Source organism: Polistes canadensis, unplaced genomic scaffold (genome assembly GCF_001313835.1).
Source record: "Polistes canadensis isolate GaletaPanama2010 unplaced genomic scaffold, ASM131383v1 scaffold_91, whole genome shotgun sequence".
Classification (NCBI taxonomy): domain Eukaryota; kingdom Metazoa; phylum Arthropoda; class Insecta; order Hymenoptera; family Vespidae; genus Polistes; species Polistes canadensis.
The window spans coordinates 505,969-533,654 of NW_014569638.1; the positions used below are offsets into that span (position 1 = coordinate 505,969).

General features: G+C 29.0%; 4 protein-coding genes and 2 long non-coding RNA genes across 8 annotated transcripts in view; 1 reads left to right on the forward strand and 5 right to left on the reverse strand.

Annotated features, from left to right (window-relative positions):
• Positions 1-522: 522 nt before the first annotated feature.
• On the reverse strand, positions 523-3,782 carry LOC106787056 (L-lactate dehydrogenase B-B chain-like). Its single transcript, XM_014749064.1, has 7 exons — positions 3,663-3,782; positions 2,979-3,096; positions 2,384-2,557; positions 2,119-2,292; positions 1,481-1,598; positions 1,244-1,367; positions 523-687 (listed from the first exon to the last, which is right to left on the reverse strand). Exons 1-7 carry the CDS (start codon positions 3,699-3,701, stop codon positions 523-525), a joined length of 912 nt encoding a protein of 303 aa, XP_014604550.1. The 5' UTR covers positions 3,702-3,782.
• A 3,352-nt stretch (positions 3,783-7,134) lies between these two features.
• On the reverse strand, positions 7,135-12,006 carry LOC106787051 (L-lactate dehydrogenase-like). Its single transcript, XM_014749059.1, has 5 exons — positions 11,866-12,006; positions 9,351-9,480; positions 8,704-9,169; positions 8,053-8,294; positions 7,135-7,878 (listed from the first exon to the last, which is right to left on the reverse strand). The coding sequence occupies exons 2-5, from the start codon at positions 9,474-9,476 to the stop codon at positions 7,714-7,716; spliced, it is 999 nt and encodes a 332-aa protein (XP_014604545.1). The 5' UTR covers positions 9,477-9,480; positions 11,866-12,006; the 3' UTR covers positions 7,135-7,713.
• A 1,930-nt stretch (positions 12,007-13,936) lies between these two features.
• On the reverse strand, positions 13,937-17,367 carry LOC106787086 (thymidylate synthase). 2 transcript variants are annotated; one of them, XR_001381738.1, is made up of 7 exons: positions 16,927-17,367; positions 16,296-16,559; positions 15,686-15,948; positions 15,383-15,608; positions 14,896-15,227; positions 14,703-14,769; positions 13,937-14,364 (listed from the first exon to the last, which is right to left on the reverse strand). XR_001381738.1 is itself a non-coding variant. In XM_014749137.1 (4 exons), the coding sequence occupies exons 1-4, from the start codon at positions 17,117-17,119 to the stop codon at positions 15,399-15,401; spliced, it is 930 nt and encodes a 309-aa protein (XP_014604623.1). In that variant the 5' UTR covers positions 17,120-17,367; the 3' UTR covers positions 15,313-15,398. The 2 variants fall into 2 exon arrangements, 1 of the variants encoding a protein (XP_014604623.1); XM_014749137.1 differs by lacking the exons at positions 13,937-14,364; positions 14,703-14,769; positions 14,896-15,227 and having other exon boundaries at positions 15,313-15,608.
• A 5,355-nt stretch (positions 17,368-22,722) lies between these two features.
• Positions 22,723-23,632, reverse strand: LOC106787092. Its single transcript, XR_001381741.1, has 2 exons — positions 23,369-23,632; positions 22,723-23,274 (listed from the first exon to the last, which is right to left on the reverse strand). It is a non-coding gene; the product is annotated as an uncharacterized LOC106787092 (long non-coding RNA).
• A 181-nt stretch (positions 23,633-23,813) lies between these two features.
• LOC106787090 (transmembrane protein 183B-like) lies at positions 23,814-27,549 on the forward strand. 2 transcript variants are annotated; one of them, XM_014749141.1, is made up of 7 exons: positions 23,814-23,898; positions 24,225-24,314; positions 24,468-24,536; positions 25,475-25,613; positions 25,676-25,877; positions 26,675-26,830; positions 26,920-27,304. In XM_014749141.1, the coding sequence occupies exons 2-7, from the start codon at positions 24,281-24,283 to the stop codon at positions 27,199-27,201; spliced, it is 882 nt and encodes a 293-aa protein (XP_014604627.1). In that variant the 5' UTR covers positions 23,814-23,898; positions 24,225-24,280; the 3' UTR covers positions 27,202-27,304. The 2 variants fall into 2 exon arrangements, with proteins under 2 accessions (XP_014604627.1, XP_014604628.1); XM_014749142.1 differs by lacking the exon at positions 23,814-23,898 and having other exon boundaries at positions 24,138-24,314; positions 26,974-27,549.
• LOC106787091 overlaps positions 24,543-27,686 on the reverse strand; it is a 6,609-nt gene continuing 3,465 nt past the window's right edge. Inside the window, exons 2-3 of the long non-coding RNA XR_001381740.1 lie at positions 26,238-26,395; positions 24,543-24,832 (exon numbers count right to left, since the gene is read on the reverse strand). This is a non-coding gene — a long non-coding RNA (uncharacterized LOC106787091). The remainder of the gene's footprint in view (positions 24,833-26,237; positions 26,396-27,686) is intronic.

A 27,686-nucleotide genomic window follows, 5' to 3' on the forward strand; every position in this document is an offset into this window, starting at 1 on the left:
CGAAATAAATAATAAATACTATTATACTGTGCACAGAAAAAAGTGTTAGTATCTTATATCTAATTAAATAATACGTCCATTGATGGTTCACGAGCTAGGATAATAACGGGAAATGTAAATTATAATATTTATTGTAAATTTATTGTAATAGTTTCTATATATAAATAAATAGAAATCATAAAATATTTTGTCTATTTAAACACTTTTTGGTATTTTATATCTAAATAAATAAAAACTAGTATTTTTTAATATAACCATTCGAACATTACTTATCGATCAAGCTAATAATACTTTAAAAAAATATTAAAAGTGAATGATATGCAGAATAAGAACCGAACGTTTCTCGGAAATCTGAAAGTATAAATTCTTTAGAGTTTCGTATTATTATAGAGATAAGTCACGCGCTAAAAGAATCAAAAGACGACATGTGATTTATTAAAACCAACAATACTTTTTTTTAAATGTCAAGTTAAACGTAGGACGAAAATGAATGACGTTCTCGTTCGACCGATTCGAAGTCGACTATAACTTGATATCCTTTTGAACATTATACACGATATTTGCAGAGTTTTGAAATAACTTCTTCTCGAATTCAGTCATACGTTGTCTCACTATCTTTGTGACGCCATGTTCTCCAATTACGCAGGGTAGTGACAAATACATTTCGTGACATATGTCGAAATGTCCCTAAGAAAAAAAAACGAAAGCCAAAATATATATATAAGTTTTGCACTTCAAATTCACCCTTTTTCAAGCCAAATTCATCTTTAAAAAATCATTTGAAATAAAACTTGTTTTATAAATATCTTAGTAATTATTCACTGTAAATCTCATTTTGTATAATAATTGTTATAAAATAAAATAAAAAACAGATTTTTGGAATCAACAGTACACTATTTTTGTCTTTCATATAATACTTATTATATATATATATATTATATTATAATATATATTATATAATACTATGACGTCCGACGACACCACATTGGTGTCATGCACAAAAGTTGCAATATCGCCGGATACAACACTTTGGTGTGGTGCATAAAGCGTAGTTCTACGCCCGGCGACATGCAGTTAGAATACGGCCGGACGTACGCGAAATAATCCGAAGTAGCGCTGCCGGCGCCAAGTGAAAAAATCTTTTCGAAACGCCCGGACGTCAAAGTGTTAAATAAAAGTAAAAAAAATTTGTTGAATGAGGGAATACATTGAAATAATAATACGAGTATTTGTATGATAGTACTTGAATCATAGTCGATACTGTTATGACGCGTTGTGCATTCCCCAATATTGCATCTACAATATCAGCTACACAAAGTCCTATACCAATGTTCGAATATCCTTTCAAACATCTGATCGCCGCACCTCTAAAATACAAGAAAATAAATTGTTACGTACTCGTATAAATTATTTTTATTTTGCATACGAATTTTATAACTTTTTATTAATGTAATTTTGATTTTTAAAAAGTTTTACTTACAAGCCAATAACTTCTTTGGAAAGTTCGTGCCATTTCTCTTCGTCAGTTTCCAAACCAATATTCGGAATGATATCACGAAATTGCACACCTGCGACATTTACTCCCGACCAAAGTGGAACTATAAGAAATAGTATAATTGATAGTAAGTATATGAGAAACTATTAGCAATTATTGAAAATTGTTAAGAGAAATTGATATAAAGTTAACAATTTTAATTATCATTAGTTCAAGTAAATAATTTGTATATGTTTACAGTATAATATTTATTGTAAATTTGCTTAAGAAAAGGCTCATAAAAAAAAAGTCATATGAATGAATAATTTACGATATCGCACGCGTACTACCAATTTACATGACGCCTCGTGTATAGATCAATAATTTTGACAATAGACTGATGTGAGTAAAAAGAAATTGAAAAAATGAATCATCATAATTTATTTTATAATATAAACAATTGTAAAATATAAAATTAAATTATAAAATCAATTTTTTTATTTATTGTTAGTTCACTGTTACAATTACCTGTACATACATATGCGTATAATATATCCATATATTTTTTTCTTTATAGAAATGTAGGAAAATATTAATGAAAACTGAAAAAAACAATTTATAAATACATAAACAATGCAACTGACCTTGAGAATCTCCATGCTCGCCTATAATATAAGCATTAACGGAACTTGGAACGATACCTAAACGATCGGAAATTAAGTATCGAAATCTGCAAGTATCTATGTAAGTTCCGCTACCGATAATACGATGAAATGGCAAACCGCTCGCTTTCCATGTTACCCATGAAAGAATATCGACTGCAATATAAGAAACAAGTACTTATATTTGTTATGTTCACAATGAAATTTTTGTAAATTGGAATTTACGATCAATTAAATTCGTATTAACCTGGATTACTGGCAACAACGAAAACTGCGTTGGGACTAAAACTTAATAAAGGAGGTATTATTGTTTTGATTATGTCAGTGTTACGCTTCGTTAAATCCAAACGGCTTTCACCCTTTTCTTGTCTCACCCCAGCACAAACTATCACCACCCTGGAGTTGCTCGTGATACAGAAATCTACGAAAAAGTATTCATAAATTAATAAGTGTACAAGGGATGGTAAAAAAAGTGTTCGATATTTTAAAAACTTATAGTACTCACCGAGACGAATGAAAAATGTCTAATTAATATAAGTCCTAAAATCAATCCTTTTGTTACAAATTAACTTTTATTATTTATGTGCGTTCAATAATGTAAACGAGTCTTTTGGCCAGATTTTAAATTTACACAAAAGAATTTATTTAGAAATACATTACTCTCATGTATAATAACAATTTATTTATATCTAAAGGATGTAAGTTATTGATTTTAGGACCCATGTTAATTATAAATTGTTTATTCCTCTTAATTAGTAATTTTGGACCCTTTTTTTACTACCCTGTATACTTTGATATATAGAGCGCCCTATTTATAAAAATGAATGAAAACATTGTATTACCTGTATCAAAATCGATTCGTGGATCTCCTATAAGAACCGAACCATGAGAAAAATCCATGCCCTCTCCTTCGAGTTTTTTCGGAAATGCATCCACGATAGCAATATGAGATGTAATTTTCTAATATTAAAAATTCGCGTTCAACGATTATTAAAATAACTATTATGATATTATGAATTTCTTGTACACTCCGAGATTACTGATTATATAAGATGAGTGTACTAACATGAAAACTTTAAATAATTTCTAAGTTATACGTTGTACGAAAAAATGTTTCAAACAAAAGTTTAATGGTGTCTAGAGGGACATACAGTATTCTAATCTCTCTTTGTTTTATATTATCTTACTTTTTTATCGAGATATTAGGATTACCTTCAGTTTTTTTACATGAAATGGCTAATATTTTTTTTCGAATTAGAATAAATTATCATATTTTGCCTAAGAAAGGCCTTAATATCTCAAAAAAAAACTAAGGTAATAAAAAACATTTTTTCGTATAACGAATAACTTACGAGTTATTTGAGGTCGCCATGTTAAATGATTTTCTCTTACATGTAAGATTTTGTATGCAGTAATACAATTTTCTCGTATGACATACGAAATTTCACTTTGCTTCAGTATAGATTGTGAATGGAGAGGAAAAGGAGAAAGTCAAAATAAAGAAAAAGAGAGAAAGAAACTTATACCTGAAATAGAAGTGCAGTGGCAACACCAATTCCGACCATACCAGCCCCAACGATAGATACTTTATGACAACAATCTCTTACAGGCTCGGACACCTTGCACAAAAGTTCTTCACGTAGACACATCGGTCTAAATGATAAGAACAAATAACATCAAACAGGATAAGATTGAATAAACAATTGCATTTGAGGTAAAAAAAGGAAAAAACTAAAAAAATTTCTTAACGCAAACGGTGATCCACAATTCTTACTGCAAATCTGTTCGTTGTTTATCAGAACCACAAGAAGCATCCTCTGTGAATGACGCCGATTCGATTCTCTTCCCATTATTTTTACCGTTTAAGATATTCTTGAATATTGTTGGTGGCAAATCTCGGAGACCTCGATTTATACCAAGATTTCTTTTCGATGTTACATATTCCCAATTTTTCAAACAGACACGTAAAAATGAAGAAGAGAATTGTAGGGTTAGTACCATTGCTCTAATCATGCGATTCCCCTTGATTTTTCACGTGTTTTTCGACAGTCCTTTACCCTCGCTCGTGTCGTATCGGGCCAGACATTTTCGAGCGACATTCGCAGAAACTTAGATACACTGCCATTACCGCAGTTTGTCAATTATTATACGAATCCATGGTTACTACACTTGTAACTAATTTAACAGTGACGGATATACATTGGGGTTAAATTAATTAATACTAAACCTATCAACACTTTGTGTATACATATTTCTATCATGAACGGTCAAATGACCGCTTTAAAAAAAACGTATATTATATCCTAATATACTAAAATGAAATTTTAACCAAATTGATTGTGAAGAAAATATTTTATACGCGTCAAAAAATGTAAAATCATTATTCATTTTTTTCGTTGAAAAAATAGTTTCTAAAAATTATATGAATAAATGCTCCTTAAGTATAGGACTATAATCCTAGGCCGATATTTGTAATTAACCCTTTTACTACTTTATCATTATCAGACAAATTTAAATAACTCAAATTTAAATAACTCAAATTTAAATAACTCAAATTTAAATTCAGATTTCAATATAATTGTTATAAAAAAATAGATACACGTTAGAAAGTATTTTTCCACTTATTAATGACGAATCCTTGACAGACGAGATAAAAAGTCACGTAATAGAGATACATAAACAACCGGGGGAAAAAAACATGTGATAAGACGTCTCTTTTTTCGCACTTTAGTTTATCATTTCAATAAGATAGGAAAAATCTTCTATTTTCTTTCGAATTAATAAAATTGATAGTCGCAATTAGACTAGTATGCAAAATAAAGTTATATAATTCTAAGTCTTTTATTAACATTTAAAGACCGCTCACGAGAGAGAGAGAGAGAGAGAGAGAGAGAGAGATTTCTCGTGTTTTAATGCTAATTGTAAGACATAAAGGACCAGCAACGAGTTTTCTAGTTTTTATCTTTTTTCTCTGTAACTTTTGTGTTGTATGTTTGCATAAAGAAGATAGCTTTTAAAAATATCGTAACCTGCGGAATTATTAAACTTATTTTAAAAACTACCTTTATAATATATTAGTTATAAGGTTAATAAATACGTGGATTTTTAATTTTCTATATGTATTTGTTTTTCATTTCCAAATCGCCGGGCTTACAAAGACTCTTTCATCATTTGCAACCTCAGATTTTTTTCAAACTTTGCACACTTCGAGTATTCGATTCAGTAACATCAGGGATATAAAACCGTGCTACTACCCGTTACGCTACCGAAGCAAACGACATAGTGTAAATAAAAATTTTTGTGAAATTTCTACACCAATTTTTTGCGCAAATTGTTGGCCATTAGTAAATTTTCACGGGTGCAATGTATAATCCTCATGGACCATTACAAGTATGTAAAGTTTGAAAAAATCTGAGGTTGCAAATGATAATGGTGCCCTTATTAGAGTAAACTTTTTTTTGTTACGACAGGAGGAAAAAGGCATCTCAGGCCTGTTATCTGAGATAGTGTCGGATTCAATCCGTCCGGGATTCCGTCCTAGCCAAGAGAAGCCTGGCTAGATCAATCCCAATACGGGCCGCCTACCGACTAAAAAATCTCCTATTGTATGATACTAACATACCAGAGAGAGGGAGGAAAGTAGAACCCCAGACCGACGGACAAGCTATAGACCCTGCGCATCCTTCGGTGAGCCAGGAGAGATTTCCCTCTGCTCTCATACTCATACCATATCGCACAAAACGCAGACGCACATACTTAGCTTGTTGGGCACACTGACAGTGGTAATCACTCATACAAAGGCTCATGCACATACTATATTGCATTAATCCAGTCATTCACTTTTTGGCGTGCTGACCGGGCCCATTCCACCCTATATAATCATACTGCACGCACCGTATGCAAACTTATAACGACGTACGGCAACGAAACAAAGGCAGCGCTTTATGCTATTACGAAACGCGCGCTGCTGGGGTAGTTTTAATCCTTTTTTGTTTTGTTTCGTCAATAGGAAAAACCTTCATAGGCCCCTGGGCCCGGTGTCGGATTCAGCCCGCCTGAGGATACACCTCAGGATCGGGCTGCCTACCGACTAAAAATCTTCCGATAATCTTAATTCTAATATGCAAAGGGTGGATGGACGGAACCCCACGACGGACGGATTACAAATACATTCCGTACCCACCCCCGTTAAACTGGGACGGAATTTCCCAGTTCTCTCCCGTTTATGTACATTCAAAAATATGTACAATTCTTACTAACTGCGAGTAGTTTTAATCCTAGCCTAAGGCGGATGCAAGGGAGCCAGTCTCCTTTGCGCCCTTACTTGCTCGGGACGCCTTTCGGTGACTTCATCCTTTTTCATAACTAGTCCCTTCAAATAGATGACAAGTTGAAGACATTGACCTAAAATTCGGCATAACCTTAAAACCAATGAAACGAGTATTATTAAGATTTAACAAGAGATAATATTTATCATTATTGTCAATATTCTGTTCGAAAAAAACATATTATTGCTCATAATTTGTTTGAAAATACAAATATTTGAAAAATTTTAATTTTTTCCCAATCTTTATAAGGGGTATCGTTAATTGTATTTTTAACTATGAGAAATACAATATCACCGTTGGGCTAAAAAAGAAGATATATGCGTGGTATCCACATGCAATTGAAGTGAAACTAAATTATTCTATGCGTTGCTAACTTTATTGAATAATTAAATTATTAATTATTATTACACAATATAAATTTATTTTGTATATAAAAAGTTTGGAAAATCAATCCAGTGTTCTGTCACTAAAATTAAAAATTTTTAAAAACTGAAATTATTCGTTTTGGTTTTTGAACGGCTTAATCGACAGGTTATCATTGATTGTTAAATAGGTTAGATACTTGAAGTAAAATAGTTTTTATTGTTCTCTTTCATAAGTAATTATAAAACTTATTATAAATATTTGTTTATTATAATAAAAATATAAGGACTCATAAAAACGCAAGAAACTTGTGGTACGATAGTTTATAGTTTCTTTTTTGTAAAATATATAATTAGCTGATTTACATCTTTTTTGTCATTTATATGTATGCAGTAGATACAAATTTTTGTCATGATTGTATTAATGATTTTAGATCTACGATGTTTTATAAAGACATTAACTACTATAATGATATTACAACATCAATAATAATTAAGCTACAATGTTAATACTGGAACTCATACTTTTTTAGTTGCTTCCATAACATAATTGCTACATTTGTATGAACTTATCATGAAATAAAAAAGAAAAGTAAAAATGAATGCAATTTGTATATTATAAAATAAATTATGTCGTGTTAAAACCTTTAGTATTCGTCAAAAACAATCAACTAATTATAATAACTGAAGCTTTTGTAGAATTATATAAATAATAGTTGAATAAATACAACGACACGATATAAGTGAAAATATCGGAAGTAATCACCGAATTTACACTTTCGCTTAAGAGTAGTTGAAGCCTAATGAAAATAAATATACATTGAACACGCACGACACGTAAAAGACAAAAAGAACGCATATAATTATATCCACGCAATACTGTCATTTCAAAGTTCCAAATTTTTCTGGATTTCGTGTATTGTCTGGGCTGATTTTTGAAGTAGTTTCCGTTCTTCCTCCGTCAATATTTGATTAACAATAGATGTGACGCCGTTTTCACCCAACATTGATGGTAAAGATAAGAAAACTTCCTCAGTAATTCCATGATGACCCTAAAATATCATTAATTCGAATATTTAAATAATATTTAATGTTTAAAAGTCAATTTTTAATGTCAGTGTAGATATCGTGAAAATTTATACAAATCAAAAATACATTTTATTGACAGATGATATTACAGAAATTATCTTATGTAGTATAAAAAGAGTTCTACTTAATCGACTCACAGTAACTTTGACGGTAACAGCGTGCACTTGATGAGTGTTTCGCAATATCGTTGCTGCAAGACTCGATACGTTAAGCCCGATTGCCCAAGAAGTATAACCTTTGAGCTTGATAACTTCATATGCACTTTGGACGACTTGTTTATGCACATCATCCCAATGTTCTTCGTCTGTGCTAGTACCAATGTTAGGTTTCAGCTCACGGAAACGTACACCAGCGACATTCACACTAGACCAGAGTGGTACTAAAAAGATCAAAACTATGATAATTTTAGGGAATTTATTTTAAAATAAAGGGATATTATCAATCTATTCAAAGTAATATATATTTTTTTGTAATCTAATTATATTTATTTATATCCTTTTCTAGATGCTGTGTGTGTGTGTGTGTGAAAAGAAATAAAATTGTAAATATCATCAACACACGTGTTTAACGATACAGAATTCAAACAGTTTTCATTTCCACGATTATAAATATTTTTCAATAAAAATTAATATTGAAATGCTTTAAAAAAGTCAATAAGTATTAGACTCAAATTTAAATTCTGTATTTTTATTATGTTTTAAGAAAAAAATTCTTCAAATAATTGTAACTTTTAAGTCAAATTAATGAAAATCCTTTTTCAAAAGAAAAAATTTCGATAATCAACTTACCGCTACTATCACCATGTTCTCCTATTACCCAAGCATGACAAGAGGTTGGTGCTACATTGAGCTTTTGAGAAAGCAGGAAACGGAAACGCGTAGAATCCAAATTGGTTCCACTACCGATAACGCGATTCTGCGGTAAACCGGATAGTTTCCATGCGACATAAGTTAAAATGTCAACAGGATTAGATACAATCAATAAGATCGCATTAGAACTATATTTGACGAGCTGAGGAATGATTCCTTTGAAGATCTCAATGTTTCTCTGAACGAGATCGAGTCTGCTTTCACCTTCTCGTTGACGAGCACCAGCAGTCACGATGCACAAAGTCGAATTTGCTGTGGCTGCATAATCAGTACTGGCATTGATCCTTGCATTCTTCAAAAATGCACTACCATGTTGGAGATCCATCATTTCTCCTTTCAATTTGTCCGCCATCACATCGACGAGTACGAGATCATTTGACACGTTCTGTAAATGAAAATAAGTAAGTAAATAAAATAATTTAGATTGATTAAATATACGTATTTTTTTTTTATTTATAAGAATAAAACATTAACTTAAAAATTAGACTAATATGATGGTTTTAAATTACATTCTCAATTTGTTATTAACTTTTTTTTTATATTAAATAAATAAATAATTTACTTACGTTCGTCAAAATACTGAAGGCACATGCCATTCCAACTTGACCAACGCCAACAACAGTAACTTTATTTTTTCCATTGGAGGTGGGCTCTACGACATTGGTCAACAATTTTTCGTTCAACGACGACATTTCCCTGAAAAAGATAAATAAAACGTCAGCAAAGATATACTTTAGTATATACCCTAATAATAATTAATATTTCATTTTTTTACCGAATTTTCAATATTTTTTAATAATCAAAAGTTATCATTTATTTATGTCATGATTTCGGGATATTCCCAAAAACAAATTATTAATAATAGCATTGATAATCGCACTAAATTTTCAAAACAGATTATTGGGTTCAAATACAGTTGATTAAATTTTTAGATTATTTCTATGGGAGTTATATTATCGATTGTCATCCCATCTCGATATATGTAACAAAGGAAAGTATGTAGTTACCAACAAGTTCAAATGTTTTTACGACGTGTAAAAGTACGAGCAAACACATTTTGGAAGTATAAAAATTTCCTCAAGGTCATCGCACTCGGAAGGTCAAAGAGGTCAAATATCTTCACGTTTACACGTTTATGTTTCCTGTCTACTCGAGATGATACCGATGGTCGAAGCAATTGGCTATTTTTAACAAATTTTATTATGCTTCCGTATTTTAGAAACGAAGAAGATGTGAACGTGATTGGTTGGAAAATTAGCAAATATTTGAGAAGAAAATATTCGAAGAAGCTTTTGTAAAAATAAAAATTAATATTTTGTAAGGGTCACAATCGAATGTAAAGTGGAAGATGTTTTTTAAAAAATCACGTATTGTATAAAGCATACATGCAGTGTTGAATAAAAAAAGTATTGGCACCAGCTTAATTTTGTTATTAGATATTCTATAAATTTACCAAAAATATGATTTTTTGTTTAATATTTTTTCTATAAAATATATTTTTTAAATATAAGGTAAATTGATTTATAATAAAAACTAAATAATGAGAAATGCTTAAAATCAATTTTTAAATACAATAAAATTTTCAAGAATTAAAAGTAAGGTTTCTTTTAAAACCTATTTAATCCGACATAATTAAAAATCAAATTTTATCAAATTCGCCTTGGATTTTAATCACAAGAACAATAAAATAAAATAAATGTTGAAATGAAGTTTATTTATCAGTAGAAAAATTAAAAATCGTCAAACTTTATATTCGAAAAATATATTTTGCATAAAAATTAATTAAAAAATCATTCTATTTAATCATAAATTGAAAATTTATTTAAATTCTCAGATTTATTAATTTAAGTAAAATTTTATTTTAAATCAATAAAGATTAAATCTTAAAATTAACATCAATTTCAAATTTATGAAAAATTGTTAGTATAAATCTATCAAGTAGCAAATAAATCTAATCGTATAAATCTGAAAAAAGTATGATTCTTTATTACCCTTATTTTTCTTTTTTTAATTTATTATTACTATCGAAAAATATGATCTGCGCGAATATATTTTTTTTTTAATGTAAATACGAATAATTTGTATAGAATATTTTATTTGGCTAACATTAANAATGTCATTCTTGTCAAAAATTTGTGAAAATATCCACTTTTTTTTTACGTGTATAGATTGAACATATTTTAAAGAATTATATATAAAAATTTTAATTATAATTTTCTTTCGACTAATGTCAATAGTCATTTTCAGTAATCAATATAAGAATCACAGCTGGAGAGCGTGGCGTATCTTATTTTAGATCGAATCGTCCAAAAGGGAAGGAACTCAAACTAAAACAATTCCATTTACCCACCCACATAAGCCACATTTTCGTGGAAGAAAAACTGACATTGTAATAGAACGAAGTCGTAAAGCGGCATCATGATAAGCGTTAAAAATGCATTAGAGATGCAAGCTTAATCAGTATATTAAAGCTGATATTTAATATACACGGTGTTTTAAAAGTATTTTAAAAAAAAGGTTTCTGACATAACCCTGACGTAATTCTGCAAAACATCGTATGCACAAAAACTTTAGTAGATAATAAATTTCTAATTTTTGGGTTTAGGAAAGCGACTTTTAGGACACTCTGTAATTCTAACACCCCGCTACTTAAATGTAATATTACAAATAAATATATTTCTAATATAATAAATTTATTATTTATTGATAGAACCCTAATAAAAAATTCATGTAGCGAATATTGCAATAAGAAAGAAATCAACTAAATATCCACATTTTGAAATTTATGACATTTCATTGTGTTATAAAAAGAAAAGTAAAAGTAAAAGTAACGAAAATCCAAGAAAGATAATTCAATTCAGCATTTATTCCTCGAGAGATTACACTCCTTTTTTACAAAAAGAAATCAATAAAATTGTAGAAGAAATAAAAAATACAAATTTCACTGTTATATCACGCATAATTTATTACACGTCCATCTTATTACTTATTTTTAATTGTTTATATTATTTAATTGTTAAAAATGAAAGGAATATTATTTTATAAGTTCAATAGTTAAAAGAAAAAAATTCTTTTACTGACCTTCCACACAAATATATTTCGCTCGTATAGTCTCACTGAAGATAAATTTTGAAAAATTGTTGATTTGAACAGGTAGGAGAAGTGAACGTTAAAAATGATACTAGCAGCCGGCACACCGGTTTACTACTGACTAAACTGACAGAACTCTCTTCAGTTGCGTTTCTTAAGGTGACCTTGTCTCCCACTTTTTATACCTCTACCAGTCGGGATATAATTGTGTGCGTAAGATTAACGCCATAGCAATATTGATCTTCGGAAATCGAATATGTTTATTACTCAATTTTAAACATAATTGCAATTTTTTAATGATTTTTATGCAAATTCATCATCTTCGTATATTTTTTTAATAATATATTTTAAAATATTTTGACTCCCGTAGTATGACGAGTGGCGCGTATGCTTGAAAGCACGTAACAGTAAAGAAATTTCTCAGAAGCGTAGACCATTGACAATGGACACACATCAGGTATAAGCCTGATGCAACTTTCTGTTCTTTTAGAAACTCCAACAGCACATAGCCCCTAATTCATTTTCAAATTCTTTCGCTCTTTTTGAATCATTCTTACAGTTAAAATAAAAAGTAATAGTTTGAGAGAGACGATGATTATTTTAAATACCATTGCTATTTGTTTGCTATTAAATTTTTTTTTATATAATTATTTATTGCTTCCAGTATTTGAAATAATTAATACTTCTATTTAATATTTGGTCAATTTATTATATTTATATTATATTACAATGTTTTTTTTATATTATATGGTGTTATATTATAGTATTTTAACATAATATCATTTAGTTATCATTTACAATAAGTATAAGTATCAAATTGCATTTTATTCATTTTTAGAATTGCGTCAGGATGGCATCAAATTCAATTTCAGAATTGCATCAGATTGTTCTTAGACTTGCAAAGGGTTACAGCTTGTCTCTTATTGCATAATAATATATTAATAAAAAATGTCAACCATTTTTTTAAAATACTAAATCAAAATTTGAAATAATACTAAAATTCAATCAAAAACAGCCTATAATTATTTCAATACTTTAATCTATTAATGAACATGAAAAATTTGTAAACAAATTTTTTTTGAATCTACTTCTCTGATAAGTTATCTAATATTTTTTTAAATATAAGATAACGTTAATTTATTAGCGAAAAATGATATTATGTAAATAAATTAAAAAGGGACTGTAAACGATAAGTATGATAACAAAAGAAATCATAGAATTTTACATTTTTATTTGATGTAATCCCTGTGGTATTGAAGTTGTTGAGATTGCTTTATACATTTTTTCAGTATATTTCTGATATCAACAGAATTCTCGGAGATTATGTCCATAGACGATGTCTCGTGGTGCTCAACCGTGGTGCATCAACGATGATTCATAGTAGCCAACCATCTGTTCTTTAACTGAAATGATGCAACAAATAGGAGCTAATAGTGTAAGTCCACTAATCGTAACTACACGCAAAAAATTTCAGAATACGTGAAACATCCAATAAAGTGACTCATTAAATATAAACATTATACATTTTGTAAATAGTTTTCATTTTAACTTAATATTGAGTTATATTTTTTGCGGATTACTAATATTTTTCTGCGAACAATCGGTTGAGAAAAACTACTTTAATTTACCTAAAAAAAGACGAAATTTATTCAGTTTTTAGAATTTACGCGTAATTGCTAATACACAAATATTCAAAAGGAATGCATAATATATTTATTATCTTGCACGTATGTTGCATATATACACGTATTAATGTATATTTAATGTAATTATATAAAACGAAGATTAGGTTTATAGATATGTATATGTAGGTATTTGACATCGGTCATTGACCATTTATTTGTAATACACGACCGTAACGTTCCAGCCCAATATTTCTACTTTTCTCAGATTCCCTTCCACCTATCGTAAAGTTTTATACGTCATTTCTACCTACGAGTGCCCATCTTTACGAGTAGTACGTGAGCATGAGCACGTGTACATCGTTTAGAGAAGGGATTATGTTGGTCACGTGGATATTACGCATCCATATTTAAAACATTGTCTGCAAGTAGATAAATTCAACACAATCTAAATTTATTCATCATATGTTTTTCTTCAGAATATACAAGATGTTTCAAGATAATTATTTCTAATTCACACATCCATAATTAAATAAATTCTATAAGTAATAGTTCGTTTTAAGAAGAAAGAATAACATATTCTCAAATTCCAATTTCGGTAGAACAACAACAATAAAGGATAAATACATCAAATAATTTATCAACATTTTTAAAATAAAAAATGCATATTGTGTGTGTTGCACTTTTATTCTACATTGTAACTGTAGCAGAATGTTGTTCAGTTATTTTTTTATATCTGTTGCTCTGGGAATATAATGTCGTACACCCCATTTAATGTTTGCTTCCTTGTCAGTTTTGACAAATGTATAAACAGGTTTTCTCAATTTATTCATCTGTTCTAACTTTGATAGAAAATAAGTTGATATTGCTAAACAGAAAAAATATATATATCATGTATATGTATATGCTATAATATTTTATTATTGAAGTTATTCTTACACATACGCGCACACGCGGATACACTATACACACACATACCCCATTACTATAAATTATTTTTTTTTTACTCATATTTAAACCTTTTATATTTTATTCTTTATTAATATTATCTATAGCTATAAAAAATATGTAATTTTAATAGGAGAACGGTTGTAAATAAAGTTATTTTTGAACATAAACATGAAACAATTAACTTTTGTTTTATATAATAGTTTCAATTCCTAAAAATAAATGCGTTAAAACAAAATATAAATATATTAAACTTACATTTATTACAAGTGATAATACATATTGAATGTAAAAGAAGATATATAAAGATGTACTTCTTGTAATTCTGAAAAGACAATTTATATATTACATATGTATAAATTAAGTGTGTGTGTGTGGAATTAATTTTTATAGAAATTTATATTTGCAGATACATTTTTTATGTCATATGTTTATGATAATATAAACTTACCATATGAAATATTAGCACTGTTTAATTCTTTGCTGAATACAGATAAAGATGTAATGATCTAGTCAAGTTAACATATAGCTTTCACAAAATGTCAGTGACAGGTATTTATATACTTTTTGGACTATAGATACAGAAGCTTTTTTATTTAACTTTCTCTTGCCCTAGATTTGATCATCGATCACTTTCAATAATGTATAGTTATATAGTTATTACTCTCTCTTTTATGGAATTGAGGAATTTTAATGTTAGTAAAATTTCTTCATTCAATATCTTGGAAAGGATTGAGTATTTTTCTTCGCTTCTAATATGCAATGTATAGTCCTAATGGACCCCTATAAATGTATAAAGTTTCAAAAAAATATGAAAAACAATGGGTACTTAGCTCTTGTAAGTAAAATTTACAAATATTTACAAATTTTGTTTTAAATGATTTAATTTTGTAAAATTTCAATTTTAAAAATTACAGCAGAGATACCCATATACACACATATATAAACATTGAATTAAACTGCCATTTTCATATCAATTTTTGGATGTGGCTTATAATTTATTAGTTCAAAATTATTAAATGTATAGTCATCTATATCTTTAACGTCACCAATTATTTTCAATGTGGGAAAAGGCCTCGGTGCGCGTTTTATTTGTTCTTCAAGTGCCGATATATGATTAATGTATATATGACAATCACCCATCGTGTGTATAAATTCACCTGGCTGTGATAAACGAAAGAGAATTAATTTTATTGTTGTTGTAAATATATATTTTGCAAATATAATGAGATGAAATATACCTTCAAATCTGTAATATGAGCCACCATGTAAGTTAATAGAGAATATGACGCTATATTAAATGGAACACCAAGACCCATATCGGCACTTCTTTGATAAAGTTGACATGACAACGTTCCGTTGCTTACATAAAATTGTACCAAACAGTGACAAGGTGGTAAAGCCATTTTTGGAATATCAACTGGATTCCATGCAGTCATTATTATTCTTCTATCATCCGGTGAGTGTTTTATTTTATGAATGACTTCCTTCAACTGGTCAATACCTTCATTTCCATATTAATTATTTTAACATATTTAAAGTATTAAGTTAATCATGGTATACATAAGTTACATATACAGGATGGTAAAAAATGAATCCGATATTTTAAGAGATTATACTATTTATTAAGAGGAGTAAAAAATGTATAATTTTAGACTCGCTTTTGATATCAAACACTCAACAATAGTAAAAATTAATTTACATTGAAAGGATTGATTTTAGACTCCGTGTTAATTAGATATTTTTTACTCCTCTTGATAAATATTATAAGCCTTTAAAATATGAGACCCTTTTACTACTACCCTGTATACATATTTATAAACATTTAAAACTAATCTAACAAAAACATACCTTGTTCTTTGTAATTTGAATGCATATTTTTGTATTCCACGCCGTAATGTCTCCATTGAAATCCATATACTGGGCCGAGATCACCTTCTTCTCTGTCAGTAAAACCACAAGAATCAAGAAAAGCACGAGAACCATTGGAATCCCAAATATGTACTCCTTTATCTTGTAATTCTTTTACATTAGTCGATCCTTTAATAAACCATAACAATTCTTCTATGACTCCACGCCAAAAGACTCGTTTTGTAGTCAACAAAGGAAATATTCCTGTGAAGATAATAGGAAAAATTATTATACAGTTTCTATTTTTTTTCTTCAACTTATTTATCCTCATAAATAGAAATTCAAAGAAATGCATATGAGACCAATGAGTTATAGCAATATAAGTAATAACATAAAGAGAATAAATTTTAATTAAAATATTAAAGTTTGATGATGTTTATTCTAATAATATTCATATTAATACTTATCGTTCTTTTGTAGATAAATTCGTAAGAGTTTTTTGGATCTTTTGTTTTTATCTTTTTTAATCTTATTTTATATTTTTTTTAAATTCTAATTGTTTCTTTTATTCTAATTTTGATCTTATTAAATACTTTAGTTTTTATAATTGTCATTGTGGAAGAAACAATACCATTTGCTAAATTGAAACGCATCTGTGTTCCAAAAATCGAATAAGTTCCAACTCCAGTTCTATCATTTTTTTTAACTCCAGTTTTAATTATTTTCTTGATCAAATTCAAATACTGATATTCGTCATGATCTTCTACCGTTTTCGAATTTTTAGATTCCTCTATATTAACTTTATAATTTTGTTCAAACATCATATTTTTAAAGCGAATCTAAGTGAAATAACCTTATTTTTTTTAGACGTGCCCGATAATCTATAAGATATGTTTAAATAATAATATTTCACGACGATTTAAATTTACTTGTTAAACGCAAACGCACATATTATTATTAAAAATGATTTTAATATAATTTGATATTGTATGTAACTGAAGTTTTTAATTTAAGATATTCATTTGAAATTTGTAAAACATGGAACATAACGTACGAAAAAGTAGTGTTTTCCATGTCCTAAATATAAAGGTTAATAAAACGTTTAAAGTGTAAGAATTTCAACATTTCAATTAAAATAAAATAAAATTATGCTCTACAATTGAGTACAATTGTATTATAACTTTGTTGTAATTTTTATTGAGAAAGACGGAGATTTAAATAAAAAAATATCAAATTTCCCGCCAACTTGCATAGTTTTAAAAAGTAGCCACGTTTTTGACCGCTAGGGAGAAGGTATATAAGAGATGCTTGCTACTAGTGAACATTTACAAGTAACGCACGTGAAGGCACGTAAATAAAGAAATGTGTGAAAAACTGTATGTACTAATTGTTAATGTAAAATTACGTTTTAAAGTGTGTTCCTGTAGTTTAAAATGTCACGAAAGAGAAAGAATACGAGTTTTAATAAAAGACAACTTGTAATTTATCATAGAAAAAAAGGCAAAACTTATCGTGAAATTGCAGAATTATTACGAATGAAGAAGAGTACAGTTGCTGATATAATTAAAAGATATCTAGTAGACGACCGCATTGATTTTATAAAACAAAAAGGTCAACCTCGAGTTTTGAATGAAACTGAAGAAAGAAAAATACTAGGAAAAATTGAAAAAAATCCGCGTTATAGTGCATTAAAATTAGCTTCTGAAGTTTATAATGAAAGTGGGAAGATGATTAGTGCTGAAACAGTGCGTAGAATAAAGAGAAACAATAGGTATAACAGTCGAATAGAAAAAAAAAACCGTACACTAATAAACTAAATAGGAAAACGAAGTTGGCTGCTGATTCTAAAAAGTCTGTTCAGAAAGCGCAAGATTAATGAAAAGATGTTATTTTTGCTGGTGAAAGTAAATATTATACTTTTGCTTCAGACGGAACAAATAAAGAATGACAAAAACTAAATAAAAGTTTGAAATCAACTAATTTAAAATCTATTGTTAAGCACGGGGGTGGTTCTGCGGTTGTATGAAGATTTTGAATGCTGGATTTGGTAAGTTGATGTTCATTAATGAGATCTCAGATAAGAACAAATATTTAGATCTTCTGGAGAAAAATTTACACAAAAGTCTAACTAAGATGAGTATATAAAATTCTTTCAAATTTTACCAGAACAACGATCCAAAGCATAAAGCTATAAGAATATTTATTACATAATTGTTCAAAAGTTTTACCTCTATCCTTCACAATCTCCAGACTTTAATTCAAACGAAAATTTTTAAACCGAATAAAACAACAAAATAAACAATCAATGATCAATTAAAAAAAAACTGGTGTGTATACTTATGTACGCACGTAAGAAGTTATACTTACAACGTTCCGCGTTTGTTTGTGATGGATACTTTCTTTTAGATACGATACTTTCTTTTAGATACATTTTTATAACGATCGTAATAGGCATTACACTTTTCTGCATTAGTTTCAGAAATTTCAAAAACTGAAACAAAAATTTAAATGTATACTGATACTGGTCAAAAAGTTGCAAGAGATTATAGTTTAATAAGAATTATTGCAGAAAATAATTTATAAATACCTAAGATGCATTCATTTTTCAATTCTTTTGATAGAAAATTAATGCACATGGTTTCTTTCCAGTGTGAATAAAAAGAAGACAGTGTCTTCCAAAATCTTTCATGATTTCAGTATCGTTGGCTTCTTCATATCATTGTTGAAAATAATGCGCTCTCTCTTCCAGTAAATGATTGATCATCTATGTGGAGAGAATAAGTTTTCTAATGCTTTGAATAAATATTTTTCAAGAGAATTATATATAATGTTTGTTTCTTACAGAAGCAAGATTATTATTTTTACCTTTAAACACAGATTCATGTCTTGCTTATTCCTTGTAATTGTGGTTGAATTCTATTCTCATAATAATTCACATGAAATCTCTACGAAACAGATAGTTAGTAAAAAGAAATTTTTATATCGTTAACCATTGGAAAATGAAATTTATATGCATAGATCTGATGCTGGAATGGAATCTTTTTCTTGGGTGTTTTACAGTCTTTGATTGGAATAAAAATGTAGAACCGCATACTTAGATAAAAGTATTTAACACGTTGACTGCCAAGTAGCGTATTGTGCTGGGTATTCCCACCAATATTTTAAAAATGCGAATTGCAATCGATAATTGTCGCAAGAATAACCTCCCGCCCCGTTTGTTTCCGTGGTATGATGCTCGGTCATTTATTTTCATTACTTCGTATTTGTTTCTTATTTCGCCACTGTATAGGATTAGTTTGACTGTGGCATAGATTATTCCGACCAAATGGTTTCCTATGCCACCACGATTAGAAAAGGAATCAAGTGGTACCGAAAGCTTGGCATTCAACTACTTCTAGGAATTTCTGTTGTAAACGCTTTGGCGGTTTACAAACAATTGCAAAGAAGAAGGATATAAATATTAGAAAATTTAGGGAAATATTAGCTTAAAAATTATTTGGGTTGACTGAAAATACAACAAATCCTTGTCTTCGTTGGAGGCAGCATCATATTGCCGTTCGAAAAACTGATTCCGGAGAAATCATTAGACGCGCATGCAAACAATGTTATGCAGATAAAAGTCGTCGAATGGGCAGATCAAAGACACGAGATAATTTAAAGAAAACAACAACTTATTGTCCAAGTTGTCCCAACCAACCCTAGCTATGTATAGGATGTTTTAAAGTTTGGCATTCTACATAATTTTTATAACAATATAGTTCATACTAATGAATATTTTATTATAAATTTAAATTTATATTAATAAATATAGTTTATATTAAATAATACTCAATAGTTTTGTTACTTACTCTGCGAAATATCTTTTCAAAAACGTACGAACGTTCTGCGCAAGTAGTCAAATAAGCGTCACCCCAATACGAGTGACGCGGCCGGATCAGAAACTTTACTGTCACCCGAATACGGGTGACGTGGCAGTCAACGTGTTAAAAAAGTAGTTTATGTACGAAATATAAAAAATATAAAAAGAGAAGCAGAGCATCATAAGTTGAATTAAAAACAATATAATACATATATTTTACTCAGTAGAGTATTTTAACTGAACAGAATATTGCTATTCTACTTACTATTGTCTGTTATAATATCAGGAAAAAGAGAACGTTTTGTAATTCATCGGTATACTTAGATTAAAATCAGAAAATTGTCATCGTATGGTTAAGCCATAAAAAAAATCGCACAGCATGTTATCCASTTTATTTATTTTTAACCTAAATTGATGATCACTATAGAGAAGAAATAAAACGAATTAAAACTAATAAGTAATATCAATTAACCTCAAAAAAGACTTTTATTACTAATATTTTCAAATAATCAATGTTTTTGAAGATATTCACAGTTTTTTAATATTAATCACCACCATATGTAATAATTATAATAAACCAGTGGAAGAATAGGACGAGTATCTTTGTTAATGGCCAGCAGGGCATGCTTAGCCAACGGTTTGAAGAGTAGGGAGGCGCGCTATCAACAATTCGTTATTCTCAATATTCAATTCACTTCGATATTCTCAAAATTATTGAGGTGCGTATTTCGAATATACGCTAAGAATCTACAATTTTTACGGATCGTACATAGATTGTCAACACTTTGAGTGCCACACAAATTCTCAAGGAAATCTTCGTCAGGCCATGCTCATTATTTAATATTGAAAAAATATCAGAATATAGATATCAGTCCACACTAAATGTCAAAGAGATATATTGAATGACTTCATGCCGTAAATTTGAAATCGCTGTGCCCGCGCATCGTAAATACTAGTAGATGTTGATCACTTTTGGAAGTTTGTTTTGATCGGGGTGCACACGCATTGTAAAAATTCACTCTCATCATCATTTCATTTATAATTTTTTTATATCTATAAGTTTTAACATTTACATTGTACATTTATTAATATTTATTAAACGCAGGTTCCAGAGTGATAGTTATCGTAAAAACATTCAAAACAATAAATTTTTTAACATCATAAGCAAATAAAAAAAATATTATTGTAAAAAATCTCAAAATTATAATTTTACACTTACCTGTTCTATATAACTTATGTCCATAATGGATAACATTATGTCCATTTTTCAGGGTGCTAGTATCAATGTAGCTATAATAAAACTTTTGCTAACGAAGAAAGCAATCTTGATCTGGGTGAGAAGGCATGATATTAATATAATATATAAATTAAATTATTATTGATTAGAATATATGTCATTGTTATTTGTTACTATATTGAAGAATAATGTAGTTTTATATACCTATTAAAAAGTAAAATGTTAACTGTAATTCAAGTAATAAATCTTCCTTTATTTGCGCAAAATGGTAAAAAAATTATTGCTTCAAATTTTTTGTAATATTTTAATTTTCTTTCTTGTATATAATTAAAAATTAAGAAATGTAAAAAGAATTTGTGTAACTTAAGCATAGAAAAACTTAAAAAAAAAAATAATTCCCCCACGAAGAATCGAACATTAATAACCGGCGTTAGAAGCAGAGACGATACTACTTACGCTAGCGTGCCACTTGACAAATGTTCAATATTCGTCTTACAATTTTTATGACTTTGAAGCTAAATAAAAATGCATTACTGTTTTCTTATAACATAATAAAAATGAATTAAAATTATGTCTAGACAAAAAATAAATTCCACGTTCTTAGAATATCCTTTCCTGTATATCTTGAATTAATTTTGTGTAGATACATAAAATTCTTCTTTTTCAAATACGTATTCAATTCGATATACAAACAAATTTTTGCGAGGCAAAAAATTTGTATCAATTAATTATACAAATTAATTTTATATCGAGATACAAAATAATTCATTATTTTTACTCTCGACTAAATAGTAATAGTTTCTGTTAAAATGAAATATTGTTTTTCTTTTATTCAAGGTTCACTATTTTTGACAATAAATAAAAAAACGGCGTGCTATAAGCATCAAGATTCGATTTAAAAACGTCGCGCTTATACGCCGATATATATAGATATATTATACATAACGCTCGACACTTGATAGCCAAGACGAAAAATACTCGCTGCCGCATGAAAAAATAGAAAGAGAGGAATATCGGTTTCTTTTCTTACTCGCACTCGCTATCACGACCGAGAGACCTGAAGATTGCCGAAAATTCTTCATTTGTGTTTAGTACACACGGACGCTCGCACGCACACTAGCACGCTCGCGTGTAAAAGCCGAAAAAGATGCGGGACTTGTCCCCCACTCTTACGATTACGTTTTACCAATATTTCTCGCTTTTTTTTTTACAAATATGAAGATAAACCTCAACATTTTTTATGTATTTTTCAATTGTCTACAACTTTTGTTTGAAACTTTTTTCGATTAAACGCCTAGATTCTAAAATACAGCCATTTTTACCCTTTTTTACCCTTTTTCTCATAAATGGCACATCGGAGTGCAAAAAAATAAGCACCATTCGATTCAGCGTCGTCGAATTACCATTGTATCAATTTGTAATCGTTTAAATCGAAAAAGTTCTTATTTGCCTCTTATTGACTGGCCTACTAGTTGTCTAAAACGTGTCGTCGTAGGCGTCCAGTGAAAGAGTAGGACGAGTGTCTTTGTTGATGGACACAGCATGACGTGCTTAACAAAGGTTTGAAGAGTGGAGAGGCGCGATAACAACATTTCGATATTCTCAATCATGGAGTCTTATGTACAAGGAGGACGATCACCGTGTTATAAGTGTAGGTACAATATTCACAATGAAAGGATGATTTCTATTGTCACTAGTCTCTTGGTCTGATTTTTCAAATATGAAAAAACCTACCTTTAACTTAGGAAAAAAATAGATAAATAAGTCGACGAAGGAAATAAGAAATTATAAACTAAAGAAAATGGAATAATTGGTTATGATATCACAAAGTCAAGAAAAAATAACAATAGCATGAAAAAATGTCCATAAATCATCCTATATATCTGTAAAAAAAATTATGAAATAGAATCAATTTATCTTTAACTCAATTAGTATAAAAATGAATAATACTGCATGTAAAATGTAATTGTCAGTCACCTTAAAAAGTAAACCACAAAATCATCAATATAAAATAACCTGTTGAGCTCTATGAAAATTAGTCCTAATCCTTTAATTAACCCTTAATTAAATTAAGGCTTCGTGATTAAAACAAAAACATCAAAGAGAACTATTTGTTTCATTTGTTTTTTATAAAATCACACGTACTTAAATCTAAACTTATGAACACCACCGCCACTCTTGTGGAGAATTATCGTACTTGGTATTTAGTCATTTTCAACAACATAAATTCGACGAAAACGCCTATATCGATCGTCCTCTTTTATAGAGATTTGTTTCTTATACCTAGACGTGGTATCTAGATTTTTGGTCTGAAAACTTGATAAGAAGAGAAACTAAGAATGGCGGTGCCTTTGGCCTTTAAGCCCTTGAATGGCGCTGCTAACGGCCAATCCTATTGGTAGCTATTTTGGACAATTTTGGCGTTCGAGCTACTCTCTAATGACTGTGGATAGCTAATCGTCACTATTCTTGTATCACATGGTCGCCGTATCGTACATGAATTTTCAGTATGTATTTATCCTAGGGTTTTCAAGTTATGTATATCTTCGTAAGAAAACGATCTAATTTGTTCTCTGTTATTTTCTTTTTGTCAGTTTAATCAGCACAAGTTTATTGAAAAGTAGTAAATAACATTTTTTTAAATTAACTTTTTAAACTAAAATTTACTTAGACGTTAAATTTTAATACATGAAACGATCTATAATAAGTGTAATAAATTCTCTTAAATAATTTCTCTTAAATAAGATATAATAAAATCTATATTTATTTGATTTATTCTTTATTATAAATATAATAAAAAGACGAGACATTAATAAATATTGCTACTTTCAAGTGCAATCCTGACAATTACTCAGTTCTTTCTTACAATTGGAATATCAGTTTGACAAAATGAGCCAAACTCAACACAAAACTCTTGTCAAAGGTGAAGTATTATAAATGTTATTAAAAAATAACAAGACTTTTATGTTTAAACGTATTATTACGGCTTTAGACATATTTATGAATTGTGTAACTATATTTATAGTTTAGAAACATACTCATTGCAATAACCTTGTCGAACTTTCTATTTTATTAGATTTATTACCTAAGAAACAATTGAGAAATCAGAAGAAAATATCAAATGAAGAAATTACTGAACGTAATGGCAAGTATTTTAGTATATATATTATATCAAGGTTTTTCATAGTGTTGGTTACGATCCCGTATCGAATCGTTAAAATTTTATCAAAACTAATAAATGAGTATAAATATTTGGTTTTGTCTTTAATACATGGCAAAAATTATATTCGTATGTATAGTAAGTGTAGAAAATATTTGTCCACCAATCAATTTTAGATTTTTATCTATGAGAATACCTATAAAATAAAGTTTATTTCAAAGAACCTACCACTACAGAGGATATGAAAGAAAGAATCATGAGGGTTTGCGCGTCGATTCCCTCTGAAATGAATCACAGAGCATTAGATTCTTATTCTTTGAGATTAAGTAAGCGTATCACAACTAAATAGAATTATTTTGAACATTTTGCATAACATAAATAAAGCTAATAATCCTTACATGCTGACATTTATTTATTCTATATTACTGGATTGAAAGTCGTTTGAAGGTCATATTGCACATTGTTAAATTCATCTAAGTGACGGCTATAATAACATATAGGAAAAAAGTGCAATTCCATTTAAAAAAACATTAGTAATCTAAAAAACACCTAAAAAAATGACATTCAAAACAATTTTGATTCTGATGTAGACATATTTCGTAACTTTAAATCTAACAAAGATATTTAGGTGTCTGGTTAATTCTGATTCATCCTATATATATCAAAATGTTTTAAAATAAAGTTTCTTTATGATTTATTATCAGCAAATATTTTAATTTGTGTACTTATGTATTCAGGGTCGTAAAAAGAAACAATTGTTCGGATTACAAAGGTCGTTCAGCGAAAAAGGTTAAAAAGCCTTGTATTATACTAAATAGAAGATTTCAGAGATATTTGATGTGATCGAATATTACTTTCCATAATCATGATTATGTATTCCTATTTATAGCAAACTCATGGATTAAAGTATTTTTCTTTTGTAGGTATTGATTATCCATTGGACATATGGTTTATAATATCAGAATATATTAAACCAGAAACTGTAGGAAAATTTGCTTGTATTTGTAAATCTTCCTATTATGTGACTACGACTGCAAAATTTTGGTTTCATCTATATAAGACGTACGTCTAAATATAAATTCGATTTTTAGAATACTATGTTCTCATAATGATTATTATCACAGTTATTACAAGTTTGTTCCTGGTATCCCAGAACGTTTGCAGCCACATTGGATGATACTACGCCATGAATTGCGTCTTTGCGTTATCAGAACACTGCATTATACTTACTTTGCTGAGAGAAGAGCATTGAGCTATATATCACGGATACAGCAAAAGGAACCACATTCTCTTGTTAAAAGGCAATGTTCTCTCATGTGGCACGAAGTATGATATTTTCATATCTCAATTATTTTACATACTATCTATTTATTTTTTTACAAAATTACATATAAAAATATACAGGGTGATTCACTAACTCTTGTCACCAAAATAGCTCTGAAAGTATGATAGCAGCAGAAAAGTTTATAGAACAAAAGTTTCATGAAAAAGTAGGGAGTAAAATATGACGTCAGTTTTTTTTTGCTAGGTTTAATCGTTTTCGAGATTTAAGAATCAAGTTTGTTTTTTTAAATGGAATTCTATGTTTTGATACTTATTTTTTGATAACGGCTGTCGCTGTGAATCCAACGATGTGCAACATTAAATATAGTAAATATTTATTAAATATGAAGGAATTCATCAAACCTGATTATGTCCGACTGTTCTGTCCTTTGCCGGACACCTAAAGGATGATGCAACAATGACGCGGAGGAGCTGTGTCGTGGCTGGTTGGTTCGCCAGACTTGACCTTTTTTGACCTTCAAATACCTTAATGTTCCACATCGTTGGATTCGCCATGACAGCTGATATCAGAAAATAAGTACCAAAACATTATTAACTTTAAATTTCAGAAGCGACTAAACCTAGTAAAAAAAAAAACTGACGTCATATTATACTCCCGAATTTTTCATGAAACTTTTATTGTATAAACTATTCTGCTGCTATCATACTTTCGGAGCTATCTTGATTGCAAGAGTTAGTGAATCGCCCTGTATATTTGACTTCTATATAGCTTATTAGGAATAGTAAAAGAATATGATAAGGAAAAATAGAAAAGCATAATCATTATTTAATTGTTCTAGAAAGGAACTAATCGGTGGTATTTCTTTTTTAAATTAAAAGAAATATCGGGAACATGTAATGGTACTTTAATACAACAAAACAAAAGCATGGATGATGATATTGACACAGCAGAAAAGATAAATGCAAATTCCGAAGAAAAATGTAAACTTTTACAGGTATGTGAAACTTTTTCATTAAATGCACACACTAAATTTATTCAAAGTTTGCATCTAATGTCAAATATTAATTTGACATTAAATTGCAGGTAAGATGTCTAAAATATAGCAAATTGCCTTTGGTAATTGGATTAATTCTACAGAAAGTATCAGTAACTTTGATGCCTGGTCTTAAATACCTGCGATTGCAGCTTGGATTTGGAACATCAGATCTTCCAAATGCATTAACTAATCAAGTTATACTTAATGATGTAATTGATTATGAAGTTTTCGATTGGTGGCATCCGCGTTATCCACATCAAGATACAATATCTTATTTATGTGATGTAGACAGTACCATACAGTTAACCTCGGATGATACCTGGGATTGATGTTACTTTTCGTTTTTGCAAGAAGATTTATATTTCGTTTATTTATAAGTATAATACAGATATAAGTTTAACGATTAAAATATATGCATGGAAATGTTACAAGCAAAGTTTCAATTCTAATTGAATAATTTTAGTCTTTAAATATTTATACAAATTGATACCATACACAAATTTTTTAAATATTGATCAGTTATAGATTGTCATTTATAGGTTATGTATTCTTGTAAACTTTATTTTATGAAAGTATGTTGAAACTATTTTTAGAATTCTCTTTGCAAATATTAAATATTTTAATGATAAAATTTTTTCACAGGGAACTTGGACATTAAAAGAAGTAGAACTTTAGATTGATTGAGTTGGACGTTTCGTCCCTTTATTGGGACTTCTTCAACAACTGGAAAATTTATTTTCTTACATTTTTCATTACGATACATGCGTTTTATACAATATAATTTATTACATATTACCTTAATCCTCAAAGTTCA

Coding starts and splice junctions, on each gene's coding strand:
- LOC106787056 (XM_014749064.1), bottom strand. CDS start 3,701: ATGGTCGGAATTGGTGTTGCCACTGCACTTCTATTTCAG. Junction 1,599..2,118: donor CGAGCATGGAGATTCTCAAG/GTCAGTTGCATT, acceptor TATTTCTTATAG/TTCCACTTTGGTCGGGAGTA. Junction 1,368..1,480: donor TCCAAAGAAGTTATTGGCTT/GTAAGTAAAACT, acceptor CTTGTATTTTAG/AGGTGCGGCGATCAGATGTT.
- LOC106787051 (XM_014749059.1), bottom strand. CDS start 9,476: ATGTCGTCGTTGAACGAAAAATTGTTGACCAATGTCGTAGAGCCCACC. Junction 8,295..8,703: donor AGAACATGGTGATAGTAGCG/GTAAGTTGATTA, acceptor TGATCTTTTTAG/TACCACTCTGGTCTAGTGTG. Junction 7,879..8,052: donor CTGTTACCGTCAAAGTTACT/GTGAGTCGATTA, acceptor ATGATATTTTAG/GGTCATCATGGAATTACTGA.
- LOC106787086 (XM_014749137.1), bottom strand. CDS start 17,119: ATGATGTTTGAACAAAATTATAAAGTTAATATAGAGGAATCTAAAAAT. Junction 16,560..16,926: donor GCGTTTCAATTTAGCAAATG/GTATTGTTTCTT, acceptor TTATCTTCACAG/GAATATTTCCTTTGTTGACT. Junction 15,949..16,295: donor TTCAAATTACAAAGAACAAG/GTATGTTTTTGT, acceptor ATGGAAATGAAG/GTATTGACCAGTTGAAGGAA.
- LOC106787090 (XM_014749141.1), top strand. CDS start 24,281: ATGAGCCAAACTCAACACAAAACTCTTGTCAAAG. Junction 24,315..24,467: donor ACACAAAACTCTTGTCAAAG/GTGAAGTATTAT, acceptor CTATTTTATTAG/ATTTATTACCTAAGAAACAA. Junction 25,614..25,675: donor TGGTTTCATCTATATAAGAC/GTACGTCTAAAT, acceptor TTATTATCACAG/TTATTACAAGTTTGTTCCTG.